Source organism: Bos indicus x Bos taurus, chromosome 3 (genome assembly GCF_003369695.1).
Source record: "Bos indicus x Bos taurus breed Angus x Brahman F1 hybrid chromosome 3, Bos_hybrid_MaternalHap_v2.0, whole genome shotgun sequence".
Lineage (NCBI taxonomy): Eukaryota > Metazoa > Chordata > Mammalia > Artiodactyla > Bovidae > Bos > Bos indicus x Bos taurus.
In genome coordinates, this window is record NC_040078.1 from 4107108 (window position 1) to 4130469 (window position 23362).

Sequence of the window (23362 nt, forward strand, 5' to 3'; positions counted from 1 at the left end):
TGCTTCACTTGTTAATTATCATACACCTCCTTAAATACTCAGTATTAGCAGCTGGGGGCACTGTTTATACCCTTTCCTTTGCTTATACAAGCGCTTATATATTACTCTGAAATTTGCATTTTTCCTCTTAAATTATATATTTGGACACATCTCAGGGCAATACATACAACTCCTGTTTATTTTCTATAATAGCTTATGAGACATTCTGTAACGTGATATTCCTATTTTAATTTCTCCTTTTCATTGATGTTCAGGTTGCTTTCAACTTGTTGCAGTGATCATGAATGTCATGACCACTCACGTATGGAAATCATGCGCACTGGGGTCTGCTTTTCCCAATCTGGAATCCCCACAGAGGGACTGCAGAGGCAAAGAATGTGTGCATTTTGATGATAAAAGATACTGACCTATATTGAAAATGTATTAGGTAAATTCATTATGTTTTTAAAAAAAAAAAAAACACCTTGCAAACAACTCTAACAGAATTTAGTGAATTCTTCAATAAAGTGAAAGCAACTTCTTATCTAGGAAGACTTTAATCTGTTTGGTAAATTCAAAACCTCAGAGACTGCTTTTTTTTTTTTTTTTTGACCAAGGGAAATTTCTGTGCCAGAAAGGGTATGGTGAATGGCTCAAGGAAAGTTTAATAATGTATTATCAATTTAGTATTCAAGGCAGGACTCCAGTTCTCTGAATAATTTCTTTCCCTCTGGCCACTGGCCACTGAGGGGGATGTGAGCTACTTGCTGTATCAGAAACTGCTCCTGATGTCACCACGCAAGCTCTTCCCATTTAGAAACAAATCTAGTCTCTGGGTCACAAGAAAAGTCACATGTCACAAACTGTCAGCTTTTCTCTGCCATCACTCTTTATTATTTAAGGGTATGGCTGAGATCCCATCATCTTTATCTCTCAGGGGGTTGGAAGCCTCAGCAGCTTCCTTCTCTCTCTCCTTCCTTTTCCATATTCCTCCACTTTGGTCACCGCCTTTTAAGAGGATGTTGCTCAGTGAGTCTCAGAATTGTCTGACCCTTTGGAGACATAGATTCCAATACTGATAATATCAATACCACCAAGACCATTGGAGGAAAATTCTAAATCTGCATCCAACTGGCAGACTACAGGGTGTGCTCAGTCATGGAGCTCAAGTGTAATTTTCCAAAGATTCATCAAAAACCATTGTCCTTTCTGCCTTCCTGTGAGCATGAGGAGCTAACATCTTGGAAGTGATTCTTCTTAGTTTTCCTCTTTTATAATGATAACAATAATATTTTTGTGAATGCTTCCTATGTACCAAGTTCTTTGGGAAGCACTTTCTATACATTATCTTGTTTAATCCTTAACAACAACCAGTTTGGTCGTTGGTGTTGTGTCCAACTCTTTGTGATCCCATGGACTGTATCCTGCCAGTCTCCTGTGGCCATGGAATTCTCCAGGCAAGAATACCGAAGTGGGTTGCCATTCCCTTCTCCAGGGGATCTCCTCAATCCAGGGATCGAACCCAGGTCTCCTGCATTGCAGGCGATTCTTTACAGTCTGAGACAGCAGGGAAGCCTCATTTTTGGTTGAGGACAATCATATTCAAGAACATTAGGTAACTTTTACAGTGTATCACAATTGTAAATAGTAGAGTTTAATTTAGAGAAGGCGATGGCACCCCACTCCACTACTCTTGCCTGGAAAAATCCCATGGACGGAGGAGCCTTGTAGGCTGCAGTCCATGGGGTCATGAAGAGTCGGACACGACTGAGCAACTTCACTTTCACTTTTCACTTGCATGCATTGGAGAAGGAAATGGCAACCCGCTCCAGTGTTCTTTCCTGGAGAATCCCAGGGACAGGGGAGCCTAGTGGGCTGCCGTCTATGGGGTCACACAGAGTCAGACACGACTGAAGCGACTTAGCAGCAGCAGCAGCAGAGTTTAATTAGAACCATCTTTTTTTTGAAAACCATGTTCTAATATAACATGTTCTAATAACAAGTCCCCAGTAGAATTAATATAGGTAGAATAAGGTGGGACTGGATTTTTCTAGTTCCCTTGGCCAAGGAAGTCATGAGGAAATGTTTCCTTCACACACATAGTCAGGCAGAAGTGTTGCATGGGAAAAACAGTAACGTGGTCAATATATATCATACAAATTATATTGCTGAATAATACATATCAAAGGCATTAAAATTCAACTTTCTATGATAAGACTGTAATAACATGTTATTTCTGATTATTTACAATGAACTTCAGTATCTTATGGGGTCTTGGGATCAGAGAAATTCAGACACTCAAAAGTAGGGAAGACTTTGGTTTTTTTTACCCTCTTACTTGATTCTTAATTCTCTTATTCTGTATTCTTGAGATGTGTCATAGATCATCTATTTGGAGTTGACTAACAATAGCGATCTTGATCCAGCATGACACAAAGAGCCACATATGTAGTCAGACAATTACAATCAAATGTGATGAATGCAGTAAAAGGTATATGTACAAGTTTCCAGGCAGTGTAAAAAGGGAACCAGCTGGGATGGAGGGGGATTCACAAAGGCTTCTGAGGGAATATGAGAGTGTGTTGGCTCTTGAAGTGAGTCTGACAACAAAGAGGGATAGTAGAGGAGTGAGTGGAGACAATTCAGATAGCTGGCTCCAAGAGGGCGGAAGTACTCAATATTCAGCAAGCATGTGAGTCATGTTACAGGTGTCCAGGGTGGCTGGAGTACAGATTGTGGGTGAAGGAACGTTGACAGATAGGACAAGAACTACAGTGGAAAAGTCTATCCCATGCTGATGAGTTAGGATTTTATTCTGAAGATGAAAGGAATCACTGATGATTTTTGAGGGAGAGATATCCCATGAACGGAGGAGCCTGGCGGGCTATGGTCCATAGGGTCTCAAAGAGTTGGACACGGCTGAAGCGATTTAGCATGCATACAGAATAAGTCAAATCTGCGATTTCTAATGAGCACCAAAGAGCAGCAGTGTGGGTGATGGGTTAGAAGAGGATGAGAACGGAATCTGGGAGACCATGAGAAAGCTGGGAGGAGGGACTTGACAAAGAGGACAATGAGAGAGGCCAGATAACAATAGATTCCATCACTACTTAGTGGTTAAATAATAAGAATTTGGCAGTAATGTGCATGTACTATGGGTAGATAATGGGAGTAGTAATGAATGATACCCAAATTTCTAGCTTGGGTACCTTGGTACATAAGGCATAAGAACCCAGGAAGAAGCAGAGCCAAGTCTATCCCATCACAGACAAAGTGTAGTTATAAAACAGTTCTTTTGGTATTGATCTGACAATACTACCCTTAAACATTCTCTGTATTGGTCATAGTCTGTTCTGCATCTTTTCAAAGAACAATAAATAGTATTTTGTAAATGCAGTAATAAATAAAGACTCATAATTGCTAATAAATAAAGACTCATAATTGACAGACTTTTTAAAAAAACAGATTTTATTACCACTCTTTCTGTATATATGTATTTATTGATATATTTATATGCTTATATCTGAGCCCCTATGAAAATAAGAATTATATAACTCCAAACATTCATGCCTCTGAATATGCTTAATATCTGAAAAATAAGGTTAACTTCTGAAATTTTATAAGAAATAAAAAATAGAAGTTCAGCCAGAACATACAGTCAGAGGCAATGGATAAATTGTGAAAAAAGTAATTGCACCCCATCCTTCCCCTCCACTCACTGGCCTTTTCATTGCTGGGTGTTATATGTATTACCATTTATTCCATCATAATGACTAGGAGGCTGACTGCAGTTCTGTTCCTGATATGATGCTGTTTTACAAAAGCCCTTGGGATGAGAGAATCAAATATAGAATTTGCTGAAGGGCACAAATATCAGCAGTATTCAGCTATCCAAATCCAACCTAATGACATTTGGCTAAATCTGAGATGTCAAAGATGCCATTCAACTTCAATGACAACTATTCCTAATTTTTTCCTTTTTCCCTGTTCAGACTTTTTTCAAAAGGAGTATTTCTTTTGACTTTGTCAGTTACTAAACTTCACTCAGGGAAGATACAGGAAGAATGAAATGGTTCTGTATAGAGGCACAGTATGTGAAGGTTATACCAATTCCTGGTTGTGCCAACATGCCTTGCCTGTAAAAAATCAGTGTAAACTCAAGCAGCACAGCATTTTCTTCCTTCCATGCAGATCTTTACTTGGATAGCCAAGTTACAAAAATGTCTTACTTTAATAGGAATATGTGCAGGTATTTCTTGTGCTTATATTGAGCTTATACAATTTTTCATCTCCTTCATGGATCACGTCTTGTCATAGTGAAGGGGCTTGCATAATTCAGTGAAGCTATGAACCATGCCATGCACAACCACCCAAGACGGACAGGTCATAACAAAACATGGTTCACTGGAGGAGGAAATGGCAACCCACTCCAGTATTCTTGCCTAGAGAACCCCATGAACAGTATGAAAAGGCAAAATGATATGACACTGGAAGATCAGGTCCGCGGGTGGAAAGATGTTCAGTATGCTACTGAGGAAGAGCAGAGGGCAATTACTAATAGCTCCAGAAAGAGTGAAGTGGCGGGGCCAAAGTGGAAATGACACTCAGTTGCGGATGTGTCTCGTGGTGAAAGAAAAGTCTGATGCTGTAAAGAATATTATTGCATAGGAAACTGGAATTTTAGGTCCACGAATCAAGATACATTGGATGTGGTCAAGCATGAGTGAACATCAACATCTTAGGAGTCAGTGAACTAAAATGGATGGGAGTAGGTGAGTTTATAATAGTAGACCATAATATCTACTACTGTAGGCAAGAATCCCTTAGGAGAAATGGAGTAGACCTCAGAGTCAACAAAAAAATTTGAAATGCAGTACTTGAGTGGAACCTCAAAAATGACAGAATGATCTGGATTCGTTTCCAAGGCAAACCACTCAATATCACAGTAATCCAAGTCTATGCCCCAACCATTGATGTTGAAGAAGCTGAATTTGACTAATTCTATGACAACCTACAACTCTACCTAGAACTAACACCAAAAAAGGATGTCCTTTTCATCATAGGGTGTTGGAATGCAAAAGTAGGAAGTCAAGCGATATCCAGAATAATAGACAAGTTTGGCACTGGGGTACAAAATGAAGCAGGGCAAAGGCTAACAGAGTTTTGTCAAGAGAACATGCTGGTTGAAGTAAGCACCATTTCCCAACAACCCAAGAGATGACTTTATACTTGGACCTCATCATATGGTCAATACAGAAATCAGATTGATTATATTCTTTGCAGCTGAAGATGGAGAAGCTCAGTGTAATCAGCAAAAACAAGACCTGGAGTTGACTGTGGCTCAGACCATGAGCTCCTGATTGCAAAATTCAGGCTTAAATTGAAGAAAGTAGGGAAAACCACTAGCCCATTCAGGTATGCCCTAACTAAAATTCCTCATGATTATACAGTAGAGATGATGAATAGACTTAAGGGATTAGATAAGGTAGAGTGCTTGAAGAACTGTGGATAGAAGTTTCTAACATTGTACAGGAGGCAACGACTAAAACCATTCCAAAGAAAAAGAAATTCAAGAAGGCAAAATGACTGTCTGAGGACTCAAATAGATGGGGAAAGAAGAGAAGAAAAAAGGCAAGGGAAAGATATACCCAACTGAATGCAGAGTTCCAGATAACAGTAAAGAGGGATAAGAAGATCTTCTTTAGTGAACAGTGCAAAGAAATAGAGGAAATCAATAGAATGATAAAAACTAGCATTCTTGTCAAGAAAATTAGAGATATCAAAGGAACGTTTCATGCAAGGATGGGCACAATAAAGGACAGAAACGGTAAGGACCTAACAGAAACAGATGAGATTAAAAAAAGGTGGCAGGAATACACAGAAGAATTATACGAAACAGATCTTAATGACCTGGATAATCGTGATGATGTGGTCACTCACCTAGAGCTAGACACCCTAGAGTATGAAGTTAAGTGGGCCTTAGGAAGCATTACTATAAACAAAGCTTGTGGAGGTGATGGAATTCAAGCTGTGCTTTTAAAATCCTACAGGATGATGCTGTTAAAGTGCTGCACTCAATATGTCAGCAAATTTGGAAAACTTAGCAGTGGCTACAGGACCAGAAAAGGTCAGTTTTCATTCCAGTCCCAAAGAAGGGCAATGCCAAAGAATGTTCAAACTACCATATAATTGTACTGATGGCTGAGAGGTCTAAGGCGCTGGATTAAGGCTCCAGTCTCTTCGGGAGCGTGTGTTTGAATCCCATCACTGCCAATCCTTTTAGGACTTCCCTGTAGCTCAAATGGTAAAGAACCTGCCTGTGATGCAAGAGACCAGGGTTCAATCCCTGGGTTGGGAAGTTCCTCTGGAGAAAGGAATGGTAATCCACTCTAGTATTCTTGTCTGGAGAATCCCATAGACAGAGAAGCTTGGCGGGCCACAGTCCATGGGGTCACAAAGAGTCGAACATGACTGAGCAACTAACACACACACACACATACACATTTCACATGCTAGCAAGTTTATGCTCAAAATCCTCCAAGTTAGGCTTCAGCAGTATGTGAGCCTAGAAATTCCAGATGTACAAGCTGGGTTTCGAAGAGGCAGAGGAATCAGAGATCAAATTGCCGATATCCATTGGATCATGTAGAAAGCAAGAGAGTTCCAGAAAAATATCTACTCTGTTTCATTAACTATGCTATAGCCTTTGATGTATGGATCAGAATAAACTGTGGAAAGTTCTTCCAGAAATGGGAGTACCAAACCATCTTACTAGTCTCCTGAGAAACCTGTATGCAGGCCAAGAAGCAACAAAACCAGACATGGAACAACTGACTGGTTCAAAATTGGGAAAGGAGTACATCAAAGCTGTACCTTGTCACCCTGCTTATTTAACTTTATATGCAGAGTGTGTGAGTGCTAAGTTGCTTCAGTCATGTCCCATTCTTTGTGACCCTATGGACTGTAGCCAACTAGGGTCCTCTGTCCTTGGAATTCTCCAGGCAAGAATACTGGATTGGGTTGCCATTCCTCCTCCAGGGGGTCTTCTTGACCCAGGGACCGAATCTATCTTTAATGTTTTCAATTTAGTTTTGTAGTTCTTTAAAGTGGTAATGCAAGACTGAATATTCTTAATTAATAATTGCTACATCCAGGAGATACTTAAAATTGTACTGTGTAAAAAAACAATGTGGATAAATGAATTATTAGAAAGATTAAAAAGGGGTAAAAAATGAAGCACATGTGGAAAAAAAGTAGCTGTTGAAACTGGGTTATAGGTAACATTGTACTCTGAACTTGTGGGCATGTCAAAAATATTCATAATAAAATCCATAAAAAAATTAAGCTGACTCCATATGGCATCCATTTTGGACTCTCCCATAGTGGAAGACTTGCACTTTCTCTCAATCTAGATCATAACCTCTCATCTGAGTTTGGCCTTTCTCTCAGCAATGGTACCCAGGGATCCTCTAGTTTCACCCTCCTTACTTTGGCCTCTTGGCAAACTGCCTATGCTGCCCACCATTCATTGTCTTAGAGTAGCTGATATGAGGTTGCTGCAGCACCATGGGCTGTCCTCCAAAGGAAAAGAAGGGGAAATTTCTGGAGGTCCCTGGTTGGCTACTTCCCCTCAATTGTTCCCCAATCCCCCCACTTCAAGGTCAAAGACATTAAAGGTATCCTTTCAATCAAATATCGGTTATTATCTTTCTATACTTGTTTGGAGAAGCAAGAGAACTGTTTTTGTTTTAATGGTGATTATATGTCCTCTCGTGAGCTCATACTTCAGTTATTCTCCTCTCTCTCCTTTACAAAGCTAGACTTCTATGACAATTATCATGAATCTTGTAGAATTTACTGCAGAAATTCCTAGGGCCGAACATCCCACTAGAAATATTCCTAAAGTGAGCGAGTTGTTTCTAGTGTTTCTCCAGTTCCCCAGCTGCTGGGTCTCCTCTTACTTTCTTTCTTCTGGCACCCTCTTATTATCCTACTTGCTGTTCAGTCGCTCAGCCATGTCCAACTCTTTGCCACCCCACGGACTGCGGCATACCAGATTTCCCTGTCCTTTACTATCTCCCAGAGTTTGCTCATCTATTTGTACAGATGACAAAACAAAGAATCCTAATAAACTGGCAAAACTAAAGTGGCAGTAGATTAGAACCTTCTCATAATAACACCAAGACCGTACTTCTTTCCAGGCCTTTTGCAAACAGCTTTGCATGCATTTTCAATTAAACCTCAAGATACTCCCATGCGGTATGTATTGTTAGGTCACCATTTTATGGATGTAAAAACTGAGGCCCAGGGAGTTTCAAATTTCCCAGGGTCATGCAGCTATTAATAATAAGGATCAGTGCAAAGATTCAGGCTCAGTTCTGTCTGAGTTCAAAGCCTATGCTATTGAACACCATCTAACAGTGTCTTAGGAGAAGGCGATGGCACCCCACTCCAGTACTCTTGCCTGGAAAATCCCATGGACACAGGAGCCTGGTAGGCTGTCGTCCATGGGGTCGTGAAGAGTTGGACACAACTGAGCGACTTCACTTTCACTTTTCACTTTCATGCATTGGAGAAGGAAATGGCAACCCACTCCACTGTTCTTGCCTGGAGAATCCCAGGGACAGGGGAGCCTGGTGGGCTGCCATCTATGGGGTCGCACAGAGTCGGACACAACTGAAGAGACTTAGCAGCAGCAGCAGCAGTGTCTTACGAATCCTCATTTATTCAGGACTCACATCAATATTAAACACTCTTCCTCTCCTGCCAGGCCTCTCCCTTGCTACTGGGTGAGTGACCATGATGTTAGCCACCACTGTGGAAAGAAACCTTTGTGACAGTTAGTAGTCTTCATGCATGTAGGAGACTCAAAATAAAGCAAAATAGCCCATTTGCATGAGTACGATCTGCTCAAATGTCAGCAAACACAAGCTGCGACAAATTTGAAGACAAGGCGGAGGATCAAGCACCGCCACTTGCCTTCCACCCACCCAGCTTTGCCGCTGAAGCCTCTGTCCCTGGGACCTGCCGGGGAGCATGTCCTGTCCAATAAGCCCCAGCCAGACAAACGTTGTCATTTGACTTCAGCAGATCGCTCTGATCCAAATCAGTCCTCAGTCCAAGCTTGACACCCAATCATGAGTGGAATTTGGTTTGACATGTACCTGGCTGTGAGAGCCAAGTGCTCGCCCCCACCCCTGCCCCACTGACCCCCACAGCCTCATATGTCAGAACGCGACATCCCAGGTGGCAGCTGTGACTCCAAGTGCACAGAGCAAGAGGAAGATGGGTGGTGACAGCAGAGGCTCTGGTGCCCAGCCCAAGCCTGGCACCAGCACCTGCCTCCTGCCTGCATGGGGGCAGCTGGGACCCAACAGCTGTGTGTCAGGAAGGCTGGAATACCACTGCTAGAATTCTTTTCCCTTGCTTAAGCACCTTTCACCACAAACTCTGAAGCACTCAATGTGACTTTGTATATCAAAAAGCAATCTCCCCTGGCTGGAAGGACCCAAAGGTGCATGAGTGTAGACATGAGGTCACCGAGGACATGATAGTTTATAGTTTTGCCTAGGACAGCCCCTAGAGGCAAAGCGGGAAGGCGAAGTGAGCGAAAGGAGACAGAGAGGAACACTAACTGGACACTTTGATATGGACGATTCCTGAATTAGGTGTTTGTCTAAGCTATATAATTTTATTGTCACAACAACTCTGTAAAGCTCAAAAAGAAACTTGCTCAAGATCACACCCCTATTAAGTAATGGCCCTGGCATCCAGCGTGGTGCACTGCAGAGCATCCTTCCTTCTTACTACTACACTTCCCCACCTGGGGCAAGGAGAGCAGTGCCAGGCACACGACGCATTGCATCGTCTCTCCCATCTGGCCCTGGAGATGGGAAGGAAAGACCAAATTCAGGGTCAGACCAGCCTGTCTACTTCCTAAGCCCTCAAGATTCAGTGAGAGCTAAAAACCTCCCCTTCCTCACAGATATCTTATGGCATCCCTGGGACTTTTCTTGTTCCTCAGAATGCACAAGCCTCAGAATGCAGGAGTTTTCAGCTCCTTGAAAGGAGGGTCTTACCCATGGTGCTGGTATAGAATGATGATGGCTGCTTGACGAGATGTTGAGTCAAATGCTTGTAGAAAACCCCTGCTCACTTTTGCCAATAAAATGAATGGCGTAGTAGAATACTATATTCCAGGATTTGGGGATTTTTGATTTTTAGTAACATTGAGGACTGTCATGCAATTGCCAGTGTTTTATATTGCCAGGAAAATATATAAACCATCTCCAGCTATTATCACTGTAATCTTATAAAGAAGAAAACTGTATGAAAAATGTAGGAAAGACATCATCTCATCATAAAAATAGGCTTTCCCAAGAAAGGAAGTTGGCAAGCATGTGTGGACATATGTATGTGTTTCATATTTTGTCACAGATGAATGAAAATATTATCAAGCCTCAGCATGGGTCCGTAGACTAACATTTAGTAACCCCTAATTAAGATGGAAAGACCTTAGACTGAGAATCAAGGTACCTGGGGTCAATCCCTCCCCCCACTGCTAACAATCTTTGTGGGCAGGATTTCTCATTTCTCTGGTACTTAGCTTCTTGTCCCATAGTTTGGAGTCATAGTGCCCATTTTAGAGGGTCACTGGGAGGATTAAGTGAAATCATGAGTTCAAAGCACAGATGAAAAGATTTGTCAATTTCGTCATCTGTTAAAGAAGGGAAGTAGATAAGCTTTGAGATCCCTTCCAGCGCCCTGATTCCAGGAAAGCTGCCCAAGCCTCCCAACAGAGCCACACAGCATACACCTCAGAGAGGAGATGATTTCTCCAAGAGATACTTTCAAAGAGAGAGTGTCTCATAAATCTCCGGGTAGATCAGACACGGGGTGAAATGAAAGTTGCTCAATTGTGTCCAACTCTTTGTGACCCCATGGGCTGCACAGTCCATGGAATTCTCCAGGCCAGAATACTGGAAAGGGTAGCTGTTCTCTTCTCTAGGGGATCGTCCCAACCCAGGGATCAAACCCAAGTCTCCCACATCATGCACAGATTCTTTACCAGCTGAGCCACCAGAGAAGCCCAGATCAGATTCGGGGTGAATGCCAGCAAATCATCAGCCTCTCGTTCTTTTTTATGTTTATTTACTTATATCTACTTTTTATGGAAGTATAGTTGATTTACAACGTTATATTACTTTCAAGTGTACAGCAAAGTGATTCCAGTTATATATATAGGCTTCCGCAATGGCTCAGCTAAAGAATTCACCTGCATTTTAGAAGACGCAAGTTCGATCCCTGGGTCGGAAAGTTCCCCTGAGGAGGGCATGGCAGTCCACTCTAGTATTCTTGCCTGGGGAATCCCAAGGACAGAGGAGCCTGGCAGGTACAGTCCATAGGGTCGCAAAGAATTGGACACAACTGAAGCAACAGCACACATGCATATATATATAAGTGCATGCACACACACACACACACATATATATATATATACATAATATGTATACGCTGTGCTTAGTTGCTCAGTCATGTCTGACTTTTTGTGACCCTATGGACTGTAACCTTCCAGTCTCATATATATACACATACATATATTCTTTTTCAGATTTTTTGTTATAGGTTATTATAAGATATTAAGTCTAGTTCCTTGCGCTATATGGTAGGTACTTTTTGTTTACATATTTTATATATAGTAGTGTGTATACATTAATTCCAAACTCCTAACTTCCCTTCCCCTCTATCTCCTTTGGTAAGCATAGTTTGTTTTCTATATAGCTCCTTTCATCCATGGTCTTAACTCACACACAAATAAAAGCAGTAAACACTCTCACGTTGTTGAAGTGCCAGTGTTCTCACTGTAGGAAGCTGAGGGCAGGGTCAGGAGATAAATAGAGGGACCTAAAAAATTAAACAACAAAATATTTCAGTCCAGACCACATACTGGCTTTGAGCTCACTGTTTGTATCAGGACTGCTAAGTCCTATTCCATCTCTCCTGTACACTTTGAGGCTCTCAAGAATGTCAAATCTCAGGAGAATGCAGGGGAAGAAGGTGGGCAAAGTGTGTGTGTGCAGTGCTCTTGCATGTGTGTGAAGGATGAGGCTCTGGGATATCTTCGCTTCTCCATCCACCATCCTCCCACCTTTAGGGCTCATCCATCTGAAACCTACCAGGAGCAAGGAGCTTCCATTTGTCTAAGGGCAGTGGCCGCTGACTGATGCTCACTTGATCTTTCTTTCATGCAGAAGGATTTACACGTCAGGTGTATGAGGCCAGGAACAGCTTAGGCAGGAGACACATTTTAAAAGCTCAAAGAATGACTTTAAAGCACTATAGGTTCAATGCATCAAGTTGTGGGCTGGATGCAGGTGCGTTGGTGGCACCTGTCTTTGCCTAACTGTGGGACTTGATTCTGTCTCCAGACCTCATTGCCCTGCTGTCACAAAATCCAGCTCAAGTCCAGCGCCTTCCATGAAGAGCATATTTAGGGTTAGTCTTGTCAGCCTTGAGAGGTTCTGGAAGCTGGCCATCATAGGAGAAAGCCTGTGAGTGAGAGTTTTTGTGTGTACATGTTCATATTTCCCATCAGAGAGGAGTGAAGGCAATCAGGATGCAGCCTGCTGGAGGTACCCAAGCATCAGCATGTTATCAGATAATGTTCTGAAGGTCGTCTTCAGAAACCAAAGTGCAGCTGAAGATCAGGATGCTTTAGAAGCTCTCGCTATCAAAGGAAGACTGAACTGAGCACAGCTCACAGCCTCACCACTAACCAACCTGAAGAAGCTGCATGCAGCTCTCCAGATTCCAAAACTTGGCTCAGAGCTACACGAGTGGAAGCTGGGAGAGGGCAGTGGTGGAGGCTTGACATAGATTAACAGAACTGGAGAATATTTCGTAGATGCCAGCATCTGGTTTCCCCTCTGTTCTTTTAAGGTAAATACTTGATGAACATCCAAGGAGGGGAAGAGACAGGTTTGTGTGTCAGGGTCACACCATTTTTATTGTTCACCCAGGTGAACCAGCTTTCAAACGAAAGCCGAAAGTCAGTGAGTTTTGTTGCCTTTTTCTGAACACCAGAGATAGTTTCTGTAAGAGCCATCACCATTAAAATGGCATTCTAAGAGGGTCTGCACAGCAATGGAATTAAATAATAAAACAGATGAGAGTTCAAATGCGCAAACCACGGTCCCCGCTCCCATCTCAAGCTCCCACCTCTTTTCCTAGAAAGAACTGACTGATAAATTACTGCAGGTCTGCATAGGAAGTCTGCCGAAGATGCAAAATGAAATTTGATAGGAGCTGCTCTGTGCCTGATCACCTCTTTGCCAGTGGGGACACCTCATACTGGAAGGAATGACAGGCCCCGTAAAAAGAGCAGGAAAAGGCCAACAGGGTGAGCATGCTGGGACAGGCATCTATTCGGTGAGAAGTCCTCTTGCAGAGCATGGAGAGCTCTGCCAGGACCTGCCAGGGCTGGACTGCAGCAGAAAACCTATCTCCCTGGGGTGGATGTGCCTAAAAGTGGCTTTGGGCAGATTTGCAATAAGCAACAAAAAATGTATACTGTATCACAGATACCCCGAGCTGTGGTTGACCTGTCAGGCATTGGCTAGAGCACTGCATCAGTCAGGGTGCTCCAGGGAAACAGAACCAAGAGGCGATATACCATGTGCAGGTATGTGTGTGTGTATGCACACTTACACACATATATGCATATGTATGTGTATATCATGTTTGAGAAGGGCACGATGGCCACACTCACCTGATGCCAAATGCATTCTTCCCTGTTCCAATTGGTAACAGTAGCACTACCACCTAATCAGAGTCGATTACCTCTGCTTTCTTTTCTTGCTGTTTGGTCTTTTGTCACAAAGGGCCTAAAATGTCAAGACAGCAGTTGCACCTTATATAGCTCAATGGGACTCACTATCTGCCTGAAGAAAGTATTCTTTTATTGGGAGTTAGACTTCCAACCCACAAGGACTAGAGTTATGGGAATGGGATGCACAAATCTCTTAGGTCACTGGAAATGATGGAAGTAGGTTCACTTTGACTTCTGCCCTTTGGGGTCTCAGATTCATACATCCACTCCAGTACTCTTGCCTGGAGAATCCTTAGGGACAGAGGAGCCCCATGGACACAGGAGCCCCATGGACAGAGTTCATGGGATTGCAAAGAGTCAGACATGACTGAGAGACTAAGCACAGCACAGCGCATGGTAGGGGCAATAATATCTGGAGAAGAGAAGGGCAATCCACTCTAGTATTCTTGCCTAGAGAGTCCCATGGACAGAGGAGCCTGATGGGCTACAGTCCATGGGGTTGCAAAACGTCAGACACGATGGAGCTACTTTCACATATCAGGGCCCAGCACCACAGAATGGTCATTGATTAAAGAGGTACAGTATGTTCTGAAAGATAGAGCCCTATCATTTCAAGGTATCATCTCCAAGCTGGTGCTGTCTTGAGATATCCATTTTATCACTCTTACACTCCTACACACTAGCAGCATCTGAACGTTACATCGTATCACAGAGAAAGTGAAACTCATGGTCACGTGTTCACTGCCATCCCTCCTTTGAAATAGAGGGTTCCTTGGTATGACGGGATATTATGTAGATCTTGTGTCAGGGGATCATACGCTTTAGAAACCCCCAAACAGTGGTGCCAGCTGAGGTCTTGAAGGTAGGAAAGACAAATTAAAATGTGAAATATCTGTTGATTCTAATCAAGATAAATTATTGCCTCTTACAGAGCAGAAGGGATCCCATGATGTCAAGTTGCGGCTAAGTGGCTGCTTTGTCTTCTTGGACTGGTGCCATCTTGGTGGGGGAGGAGCTCAGTTTGGTCTACCTGGTGGATGGACACTTGGCAATCGCAATAGCTGTATTAGTCTTGGTGCGTGGGAAAGACATGCATCTTCCTGCCACCATGAACATTCCATTATGCGTCCATTGTGCTGGCCCTGAGGTTACCACTGAGAAAATCAGACTCAATCATTCTATGTATTAATAGTTGCTCAGTGCCTATGCTGTGAGGGATGTTGTCTGGGGCACTAAATAAGAGATGCAAAGATATTCAAACTTTGCACTCATTCCCATAAGTCCATATACCATGTGTCCTCCCCAGATCTCTTTGTCACTGATCTTGAAATCTTTCCTCACCCAGGCTTCTGAACCAGTAGCCATGGAAAAGGTATTGTTTCAGAAGCTTGCACCTGAAATCTTCATCACAAGAGCTCTTACCCTACGGCCCAAGGAAACTTGTGAGGTTTCCATCAGCTACCAAGTATATACATTCAGGAACTGAGGAAATTAGCAAGTGTGAGTCCCTGGACCTGGTGAGCGCACTGAGACAGACTTAGAACTGCTCCCCTAACAACGAACCATGGCAATTATCTGGGCCCCAGACATCAATGTCAATCTGGAACTTCTGTCAAACAGTCTTCAAAATGCCTAGGTAGTCCTCTTCCCCACTATATCTGAGTAAATGCCAGGGATCTTTGCGGGGTGGAAGGGGAAAATCATTGTGCTAGACACATACTATATTTATAGGGTCTTTCTACCTGGGCACATTCTGCCAGTGGGTTCTGGATCTGAAAACTGATTCATATCTGGAAGCTAGATAATGGACCTTGACTTTTAATTGGTTTGCCTGTCCCCAGTCTCCTGATTATGTATCCTTGGCTTCTTTGACTATAGAGTAAGCAATGCTTTGCTGGTTGTCCATCTGTCTTGCCTCTAGAAATGCCATGCTTTACTTGACATCTCCATGGTTCTCTAAGAGTGTGACAAACCTGGCTGTATTCCAAGCTCGTCACTCATTACGATAATTAAATGTAGGGTCAATGAAATATGCTTATCCAGACTCTAGGAGATCTTTAGGCATGAGCAATTCACTATCTCCTGAGTCAGTTTATATCATCATTAGACATCCACTTTTCTGGAAATCCTTTCTCATGCAGCAGAATTTCCAGCAGCAATCCCAGAATTTCTATCCACATGGCCACTCCTTTAGGTATTTGGAAGTATCTGCTATGCAAATCCTCTCCCTTATTTCCCTCACAATGACCAATTCCCTCTGAGTGAGTGAGTGAAGTCACTCAGTCATGTCTGACTCTTTGCGACTCCATGGACTGTAGCCTACCAGGCTTCTCTGTCGGTGGGATTCTCCAGGCAAGAATACTGGAGAGGGTTGCCCCTTGCTTCCAGGTTAATTTCAACAGAGCCAAACTTTCACATTCTTCAGGAAAATCAGAATGCTCATTTTAGGTTCCCTGGAGGAGAAACAGAAAATACTTGACCCACTATGGCTTGGGAACATAATAACGAAACTGCGTATTAAACAGACAACATGCATGCAGTATCTACTATGCGCCAAGCCTGTGCAAAGCAGTTTACTCACATCATTTTCACAACAACCAGTCATTTATGCAACAAATATTTATTAAGCACCTAAATCACTCTAGAAACTGGAGATACAGCAGTAAAGAATACAAAAACCCCTGCCCTTATAGAGCTTACATTCTAGAGGTGGGGAAACAAGCAATAAATAAGATAATTAAGTGCTGTATATAGTAAGTTAGGAGTTGAGTGCTAAGGAGTATAATAAAATGAGGGTAGAAGACAGGAAATGCTGGATGGTTTGCAATTCAGAGATCATGTTCAAGGAAAGTCTCACTAAAAAAGTAAGTTGAATAAAGACCTGGAGAAGGTAACAGAGTGACCTTTTGTGGATAACTGGGGAAGACCATTCCAAGGAGAATGAACAATAAAGGGCAGAGACCCTGAGGTAGGTATTATTATCTCCATTTTACAGATGGTTAAATGACTTGCTAAAGAGCCACTGCTTGAGGATGGAGCCAGAATTTAAACTCAAGGCTACTTGACATGAGGCCTGGTGCATAATATAACTGTCCAGTGATGGAGTGTAAGTGAAGCGCTCTACATTACAAAAGCCTACAAGAGGGAAGGAACTTGCCCAGATGAACACAGTAAGTGCCCTGCACATGAAAGCTTGAAAGTGTGAGCTTTCAAAGTTGCAAACATGCGTTCGCATGTCCAGTCATGTAAGTCAGCTCTATCTGAGGAGGAGCTTTACGTTTCGGAGGTACAGGACCTGAACGTAGACCAGTACATGAACGTCAGGTGTGAGTGCCATTGCAGCTCGCCCTCCATCTCCTACTGCTGATGACCCTTCTACCACCTCCCACGCCCTCTCCCTCCTCCAGTCAGCAACTCTTCTCTCCTGTTCACTCAATGCCAGCCCCTAGATGCCAACTGTTGTACTGTACTGCTGTACTACTGTTCAAGGTACTGTACTGTACGATTTTAAATGCTTTCTTTATTTTTTGTGTTTGTTTTTCATGTATTATTTGTGTGGAAAGTTTTATACACCTATTACAGGATAGCACTATATAGCCAACTGTGTTAGTTGGGTACCTAAGCGAACTTTGTAGGGCTCAACAAACAAATTGGACTTGTAAACATGCTCTTGGAGCAGAACCCCTTATATGGAGGTGACTTACCACACTTGTAGATGATGGCAGAGTTGAGACCAGAGGGCTGTCATTTCTGCCACACCATCCCTGCCTCCAGAATCCGGACATCATTTCCCAAACCAATGAACAGACTTATAAAACTTTAGCAACATATTTAATGAGAGATATGTTAAAGAGTCTTGGCTTGATGACATAAATGATGCCTCCAACTCTGACTCCTTCAGTGGCAGTGAGTAACAGAGCATAGACTATAAAGTTAGATCCTTCTAAACTTGAAAGCAGGTTCCACACTTTTCTCACTATGTGATCTTGGGCAAGTTATTAAACACCTCTGACCTCCCAGTATCATCATCCATGGAACAAGGATAGAACTGTGCCTCAGGGATGTGGTAAGGATTAGATAAAATGTGCACAGCACCTTGCAGACTGACTGGGATAGAGGGCATGCTCTAATGTGTTCATTATCTTCTCCCCTTCTTCCCTCTCCCCTACGTAATTAGTTGTATTTCTACATGCACAGTTCTTGCTTTCTTAATGTATTACAGTTTTATTGAGGGTTGAGAGGTTGTCTTCTATATGTAAGTGCTCACCATATTTTATATTATATGGCGGTACATAGTGAATGCTTACAAGTGATGATTTGATCACTGGGTTAGTGGGGAAGAGAAGGAAGAGTGATTATTGCTTTGGGACTCTGTTGTTGCAACAGTCATCTGGTTGCAACATGTGTCAGCCCACTGCTCACCACAGTTGTTCTGACTGATATGACTGGCCAGGAGGTATCGTCTTACTTCTTCAAAAGTCAGTATGCGTCATTCTGGAAGATAGACCACTGTCCAGTTAGAGGAAGGCATGTCTTCAGTCAAGAGAAGAGGAGTAGCTGTCATCACCAGGTCATCCAAACCATCAGTAGGTTCTTGCAATATCCTGGTAAGAAGCAGAATTCCAGTTTAACTCACAACTTTAACATCCTCTACCCACACATCTTTCATCAGGACCACCATCAAAGAGTCAAATTGACCGATTTCAGTTTTTATTTCTTTTGTCCACCCTCTGGGAAGAGCTCAATAAGCAGCTAACCAGCTGAAAATAGGAGGAGAAGAAAAAGGCCTGGACCTAGATGATACAGGAAATGGCTCATCAGCCATCCAAAATTGAAGTTACTTTTTCATTCATGTAACGTGAATAAAAATTCTCTGTGATAAATATTAGGAATAGTTCAATGGAGAAACCCATCTGTAATTCCTTTCTTTTAAGAAAGAAAAAGTAAATCATTTGTGTTGCCTTTCTCCCTACATTAGCTTTTTCAGTCCTCATAAAAACGCTGTAAATTACCCTTAATTTACAGATGAAGCAACTAATCCCAATAATATTAAATAACTTGCTTAAGATAATAAATTACTAACCCGAGAATTATATGGACAGGCTTTTAACTTGATCCCAGTGGTTTTCCTTTGCACCTCATTTTTATGGCTCCATTTAAAAAGGATTGATAAAAGACAGTTTCCCCTGACCCTATTATGAAGGGTCAGTAAAGTTTGAAAGAAATCATTATAGAACTGTCTTTTCTTTTAGTGATTGTACATAGAACCCAGGCTTAAGACAAACAGATTTTTTTAGAGAAAAAATAATTTTTTTCAAAAGTTAATAATGACTCTTGTGACCCCATAGACTGTAGCCCACCGGGCTCCTCTGTCCATGAGATTTCCCAAGCAAGTATACTAGAGCGGGTTGCCATTTCCTTCTCCAGGGGATCTTCCAAACCCAGGGATCAAACCCAGGTCTCCTGCATTGGCGGGCAGTTTCTTTACCACTGAGCCACCAGGGAAGCTCATAATATTAACTTGTACTTTTCTCTGGATCATTGAGAAGTCCCCACAGACATGATGCTTCACCCTCAATCACTACAGAATGGGGACACGGTGTCAATGTTTCCATTTTGGGACTGCAGGCTCAAGAGGAAAGAAAGAGAAGCTACAACAAAGTTAGGGAAAGAATCATACTTCTACATATTGGCCAAGTTCAGCTTGACAAACTTATAAAAATAGATCAATCTATCAATAAATTGTCAAAACATTCATCATACACAGACACAGGAACAAATACTAAAAATAAGGAAAATCAGTACTATTGTTAAGGTGATAGGATTATGAAGAAATGTCCCCAATTTTACATATTTTGTAATGATATTATATTATTGGTGTTTTATAATATAAAAGGAAGATATAAACCAATAATTGTATTCACTTCACTGGATGCTGTGAAAGTACCCATTTGCCCAGGACTAGGTTACTTCTTTCCATCAAAGTCCCATGAGTACAGTTTATTGAATTGACACATTTGGAAGACAGACTTCTGAATCAGAAGCACTAATATGTTCTCAGTGACATCCTTTAGGTGGAACTGGTTCTTATGGAATTAGCACTCTATACCCAAATAGCACTGGCCTCAATTTCCACTGCTGCTGCTGCTGCTAAGTTGCTTCAGTCTTGTCCGACTCTGTGCGACCCCATAGACGGCAGCCCACCAGGCTCCTCTGTCCCTGGGATTCTCCAGGCAAGAACACTGGAGTGGGTTGCCATTTCCTTCTCCAATGTGTGAAAGTGAAGTCACTCAGTTGTGTCCGACTCATAGCGACCCCAATGGGCTGCAGCCTACCATGCTCCTCCGTCCATGGGATTTTCTAGGCAAGAGTATGCCTTCTCCGCAATTTCCACTAGTACCCCTCAAAATGAGCAATGATATAGAGTTTGACTTTTTGGACTAAAGTCACTTAGAATACCTTCTATAGCAAAGCTTTTTCTTGTATTTTTATCTTAAAGGGTTGGAAGATTTTTTCTTTCAATTATTGCAGCAAATTATGCCCAATTCACTAACTTTTATAATTTCTCATTTATTTCACTAGCTTTTATAATTCCACAAGTAGCTTAGAATGTTGGAGTTTAATGGAGAAAAGAGTTAAACTTTCCTGTCTGAAAATGAAGAAACTGAGGCTTAGAGAAAATACTTTCAAATTGAAAGTAAGTACATATGGCATCACAGTGGAGCACAGCTTATATCATATTTTTCCAACTATAATTACAGTCTGTCCTATGAAGTAAGTATAGTGGTTCCTCTCCTTGATATTACTGCTTTTCTCAATTATAATATTTACTAGCTGAGCAGAAAGTACTCAATCCATTGGTGTTAAGGGCTTAAGAATAAACTTGCTCAGATATGCAGATGACACCTCCCTTATGGCACAAAGTGAAGAGGAACTAAAGATCCTCTTGATGAAAGTGAAAGAGAATGAAAAAGCTGGCTTAAAACTCAACATTCAAAAAATGAAGATCAAGGCATCCAGTCCCATCACTTCACGGCAAATAGATGGGGAAACAATGGAAACAGTGAGAGACTTTATTTTTGGGGGCTCCAAAATCACTGCAGATGGTGACTGCAGCCATGAAATTAAAAGATGCTTGCTCCTTGGAAGAAGTTGTGACAAATCTAGACAGTGTATTAAAAAGAAGAGACATTACTTTGTCAACAAAGGTCTGTCTAGTCAAAGCCATGGTTTTTCCAGTAGTCATGTATGGATGTGAGGGTTGGACCATAAAGATGGCTGAGCACTAAAGAATTGATGCTTTTAAACTATGATGCTGGAGAAGACTCTTGAAATCCCTTGGACAGCAAGGAAATCAAACCAGTCCATCTTAAAGGAGATCAGTCCTGAATGTTCATTGGAAGGACTGATGCTAAAGCTGAAGCTCCAATCCTTTGGCCATCTGATGTGAAGAACTGACTCATCTGAAAAGACCCTGATACTGGGAAAGATTGAAGGCAGGAGGAGAAGAGGATGACAGAGGATGAGATGGTTGGATGGCATCACTGACTTGATGGACATGAGTTTGAGCAAGTTCTGGAGTTGGTGACAAACAGGGAAGCCTGGTGTGCTGCATCCATGGGGTCACAAAGAGTCGGATATGACTGAGTGACTGGACTGAACTGAACTGGACTCATTGGAAAAGACCTTAATGCTGGGAAAGAGTAAAGGTAGCAGGAAAAGGGGACAACAGAGAATGAGATGATTGGATAGCATCAGCGACTCAATGGACATGAGTTTGAGCAAGCTCCAGAAGATGGTGAAGGATACGGAAGTCTGACGTGCTGCAGTCCATGGGGTTGCAAAGAGTCAGACACAAATGAGCAAATGACAACAACAATGAAGTTTTCACATTTTATAGTGAGACAGACATTTCACATTTAAGAATCTGGCATGTAGACAGTCTCAAAACTAGGTTTCCATTTCACTTGTTTTCTTAGAGGAGAATATTATCTCATGACTTAAAAATCTGAAACAAAATCTATCAGATTAAAAGAAAAGGGAGTCCTCCCTGCCTCTTGCCATCTAAGGGAATTCCATAGCCTGAATATGGGCATTGGCTCCCCCAGATTTCTGCTAATTCAAGGTAGGAGCAGTGAGGTCTGACGTAGAGGGGGTGAGACTATTTGTGTCTATGCCTCTCTACCTCTTAGGAACTCTTTGAACTTGGCTTCTATCTTATACCATGTTATGTCCAATGTAAAATTTAAACCCTTTTCAGAATTATCAACTCACAACATTATCATGACATATATATATATATTTATATACATTATATAACATTATATCTATATGCATATATAGATATATATATATATATAGAGAGAGAGAGAGTACTGAGAGTATGCTCAATTTTACAGAATAATTCTGGACAGCCAAGGTTGGGAGGAATCACATCACCCATCACCCAGTACTCAGATTTCTGCCACTTTTCTGGCTTCCTCTTTCCTCTTCTTCTTTCTGCCTTTCCTCCCTTTTTCCTTTCTGTTATGCTGAGCACTCCAAATTCATCTCTCTGTATGATGAAGAGCATTACCACCCTTCCTCTTAGATCTTCACACCCACTCATAATGCTGACCCCTCAAAATTCACACTCATTTTTTTCTCCAAGAAGGTCATTCTCTCTTTAGTTGTCCCTGTTACAGTTATAAATATTTCCTTCATTGTCTATGAAAGGTGCAGTCAGAAAGAAATTCCTGGGAGCAACGTGCTGTGGAAAACAATTGGGCAGTTTCTCCAACAGTTAAATATAGAATTACAGGATGACTCAGCAATTCCATTCTCAGTATGCTTTCAAGAGAAATAAATATACATTCCCTCAGAAACTGATTCACACATGAATGTTCATAGTAACATTATCATAGTAACCAACAGGGGGAAACAACTCACATTCTCATGTACAGATGAATAGATACATAAAACATGATGTGGCCGCACAATGGAATATTATTCAGCCATGAAAAGGAGCCAGGTGCTGATAACTTGCTATGACATAGGTGAACTTTGAAAACATTATGCTGAGTGAAAGAAACCAGGTATAAAATCTTACCTATTATATGATTCTTTTTATATGATATATAACCTAGAGGCTACCAGGTGATGAAAGTAGGAGGAATGGGAAGTAATTACTTAATGGGCATGTGTCGTTTTTATAGGGTGATGAAAATGTTTTGAAACTCATGAGAGATGCTTATTGTACAACATTGTTGAATATGCTAAATACCACTGCATTGTACAGTTTTAAATAGTTAATTGTATGATATGCAAATTTTACTTCAATTTTAAAAATTTGCACATGTGTGCACACAGATACACACACACACAGAGAAGAGGGAGTCATAAGTTGAGGGTAACACTGAAAATTTTCCAGGCCCTCCTCTTGGACTCTCAGGCAGTTCTGGGAGTTGCCTCACTTTCTCAGGAGGGGCACGGCAGCCTCTGTATTTAGATACATTCTCATGGAGTTAGAGGCCTGGATTCTAGGCCTGTTCTAATTGTCGTCTATGTGATTCTGAA

General features: G+C 41.8%; 1 protein-coding gene across 2 annotated transcripts in view; it reads right to left on the reverse strand.

The window, feature by feature from the left end:
• Window positions 1–16408: 16408 nt before the first annotated feature.
• The window catches only part of PBX1 (PBX homeobox 1), a 335281-nt gene continuing 328327 nt past the window's right edge, over window positions 16409–23362 (reverse strand). For both annotated transcript variants that reach the window (XM_027527053.1, XM_027527062.1), the window contains one exon: window positions 16409–18411. In XM_027527053.1, coding sequence (XP_027382854.1) covers window positions 18391–18411 — 21 coding nt within the window. In that variant the 3' untranslated portion in view covers window positions 16409–18390. The remainder of the gene's footprint in view (window positions 18412–23362) is intronic.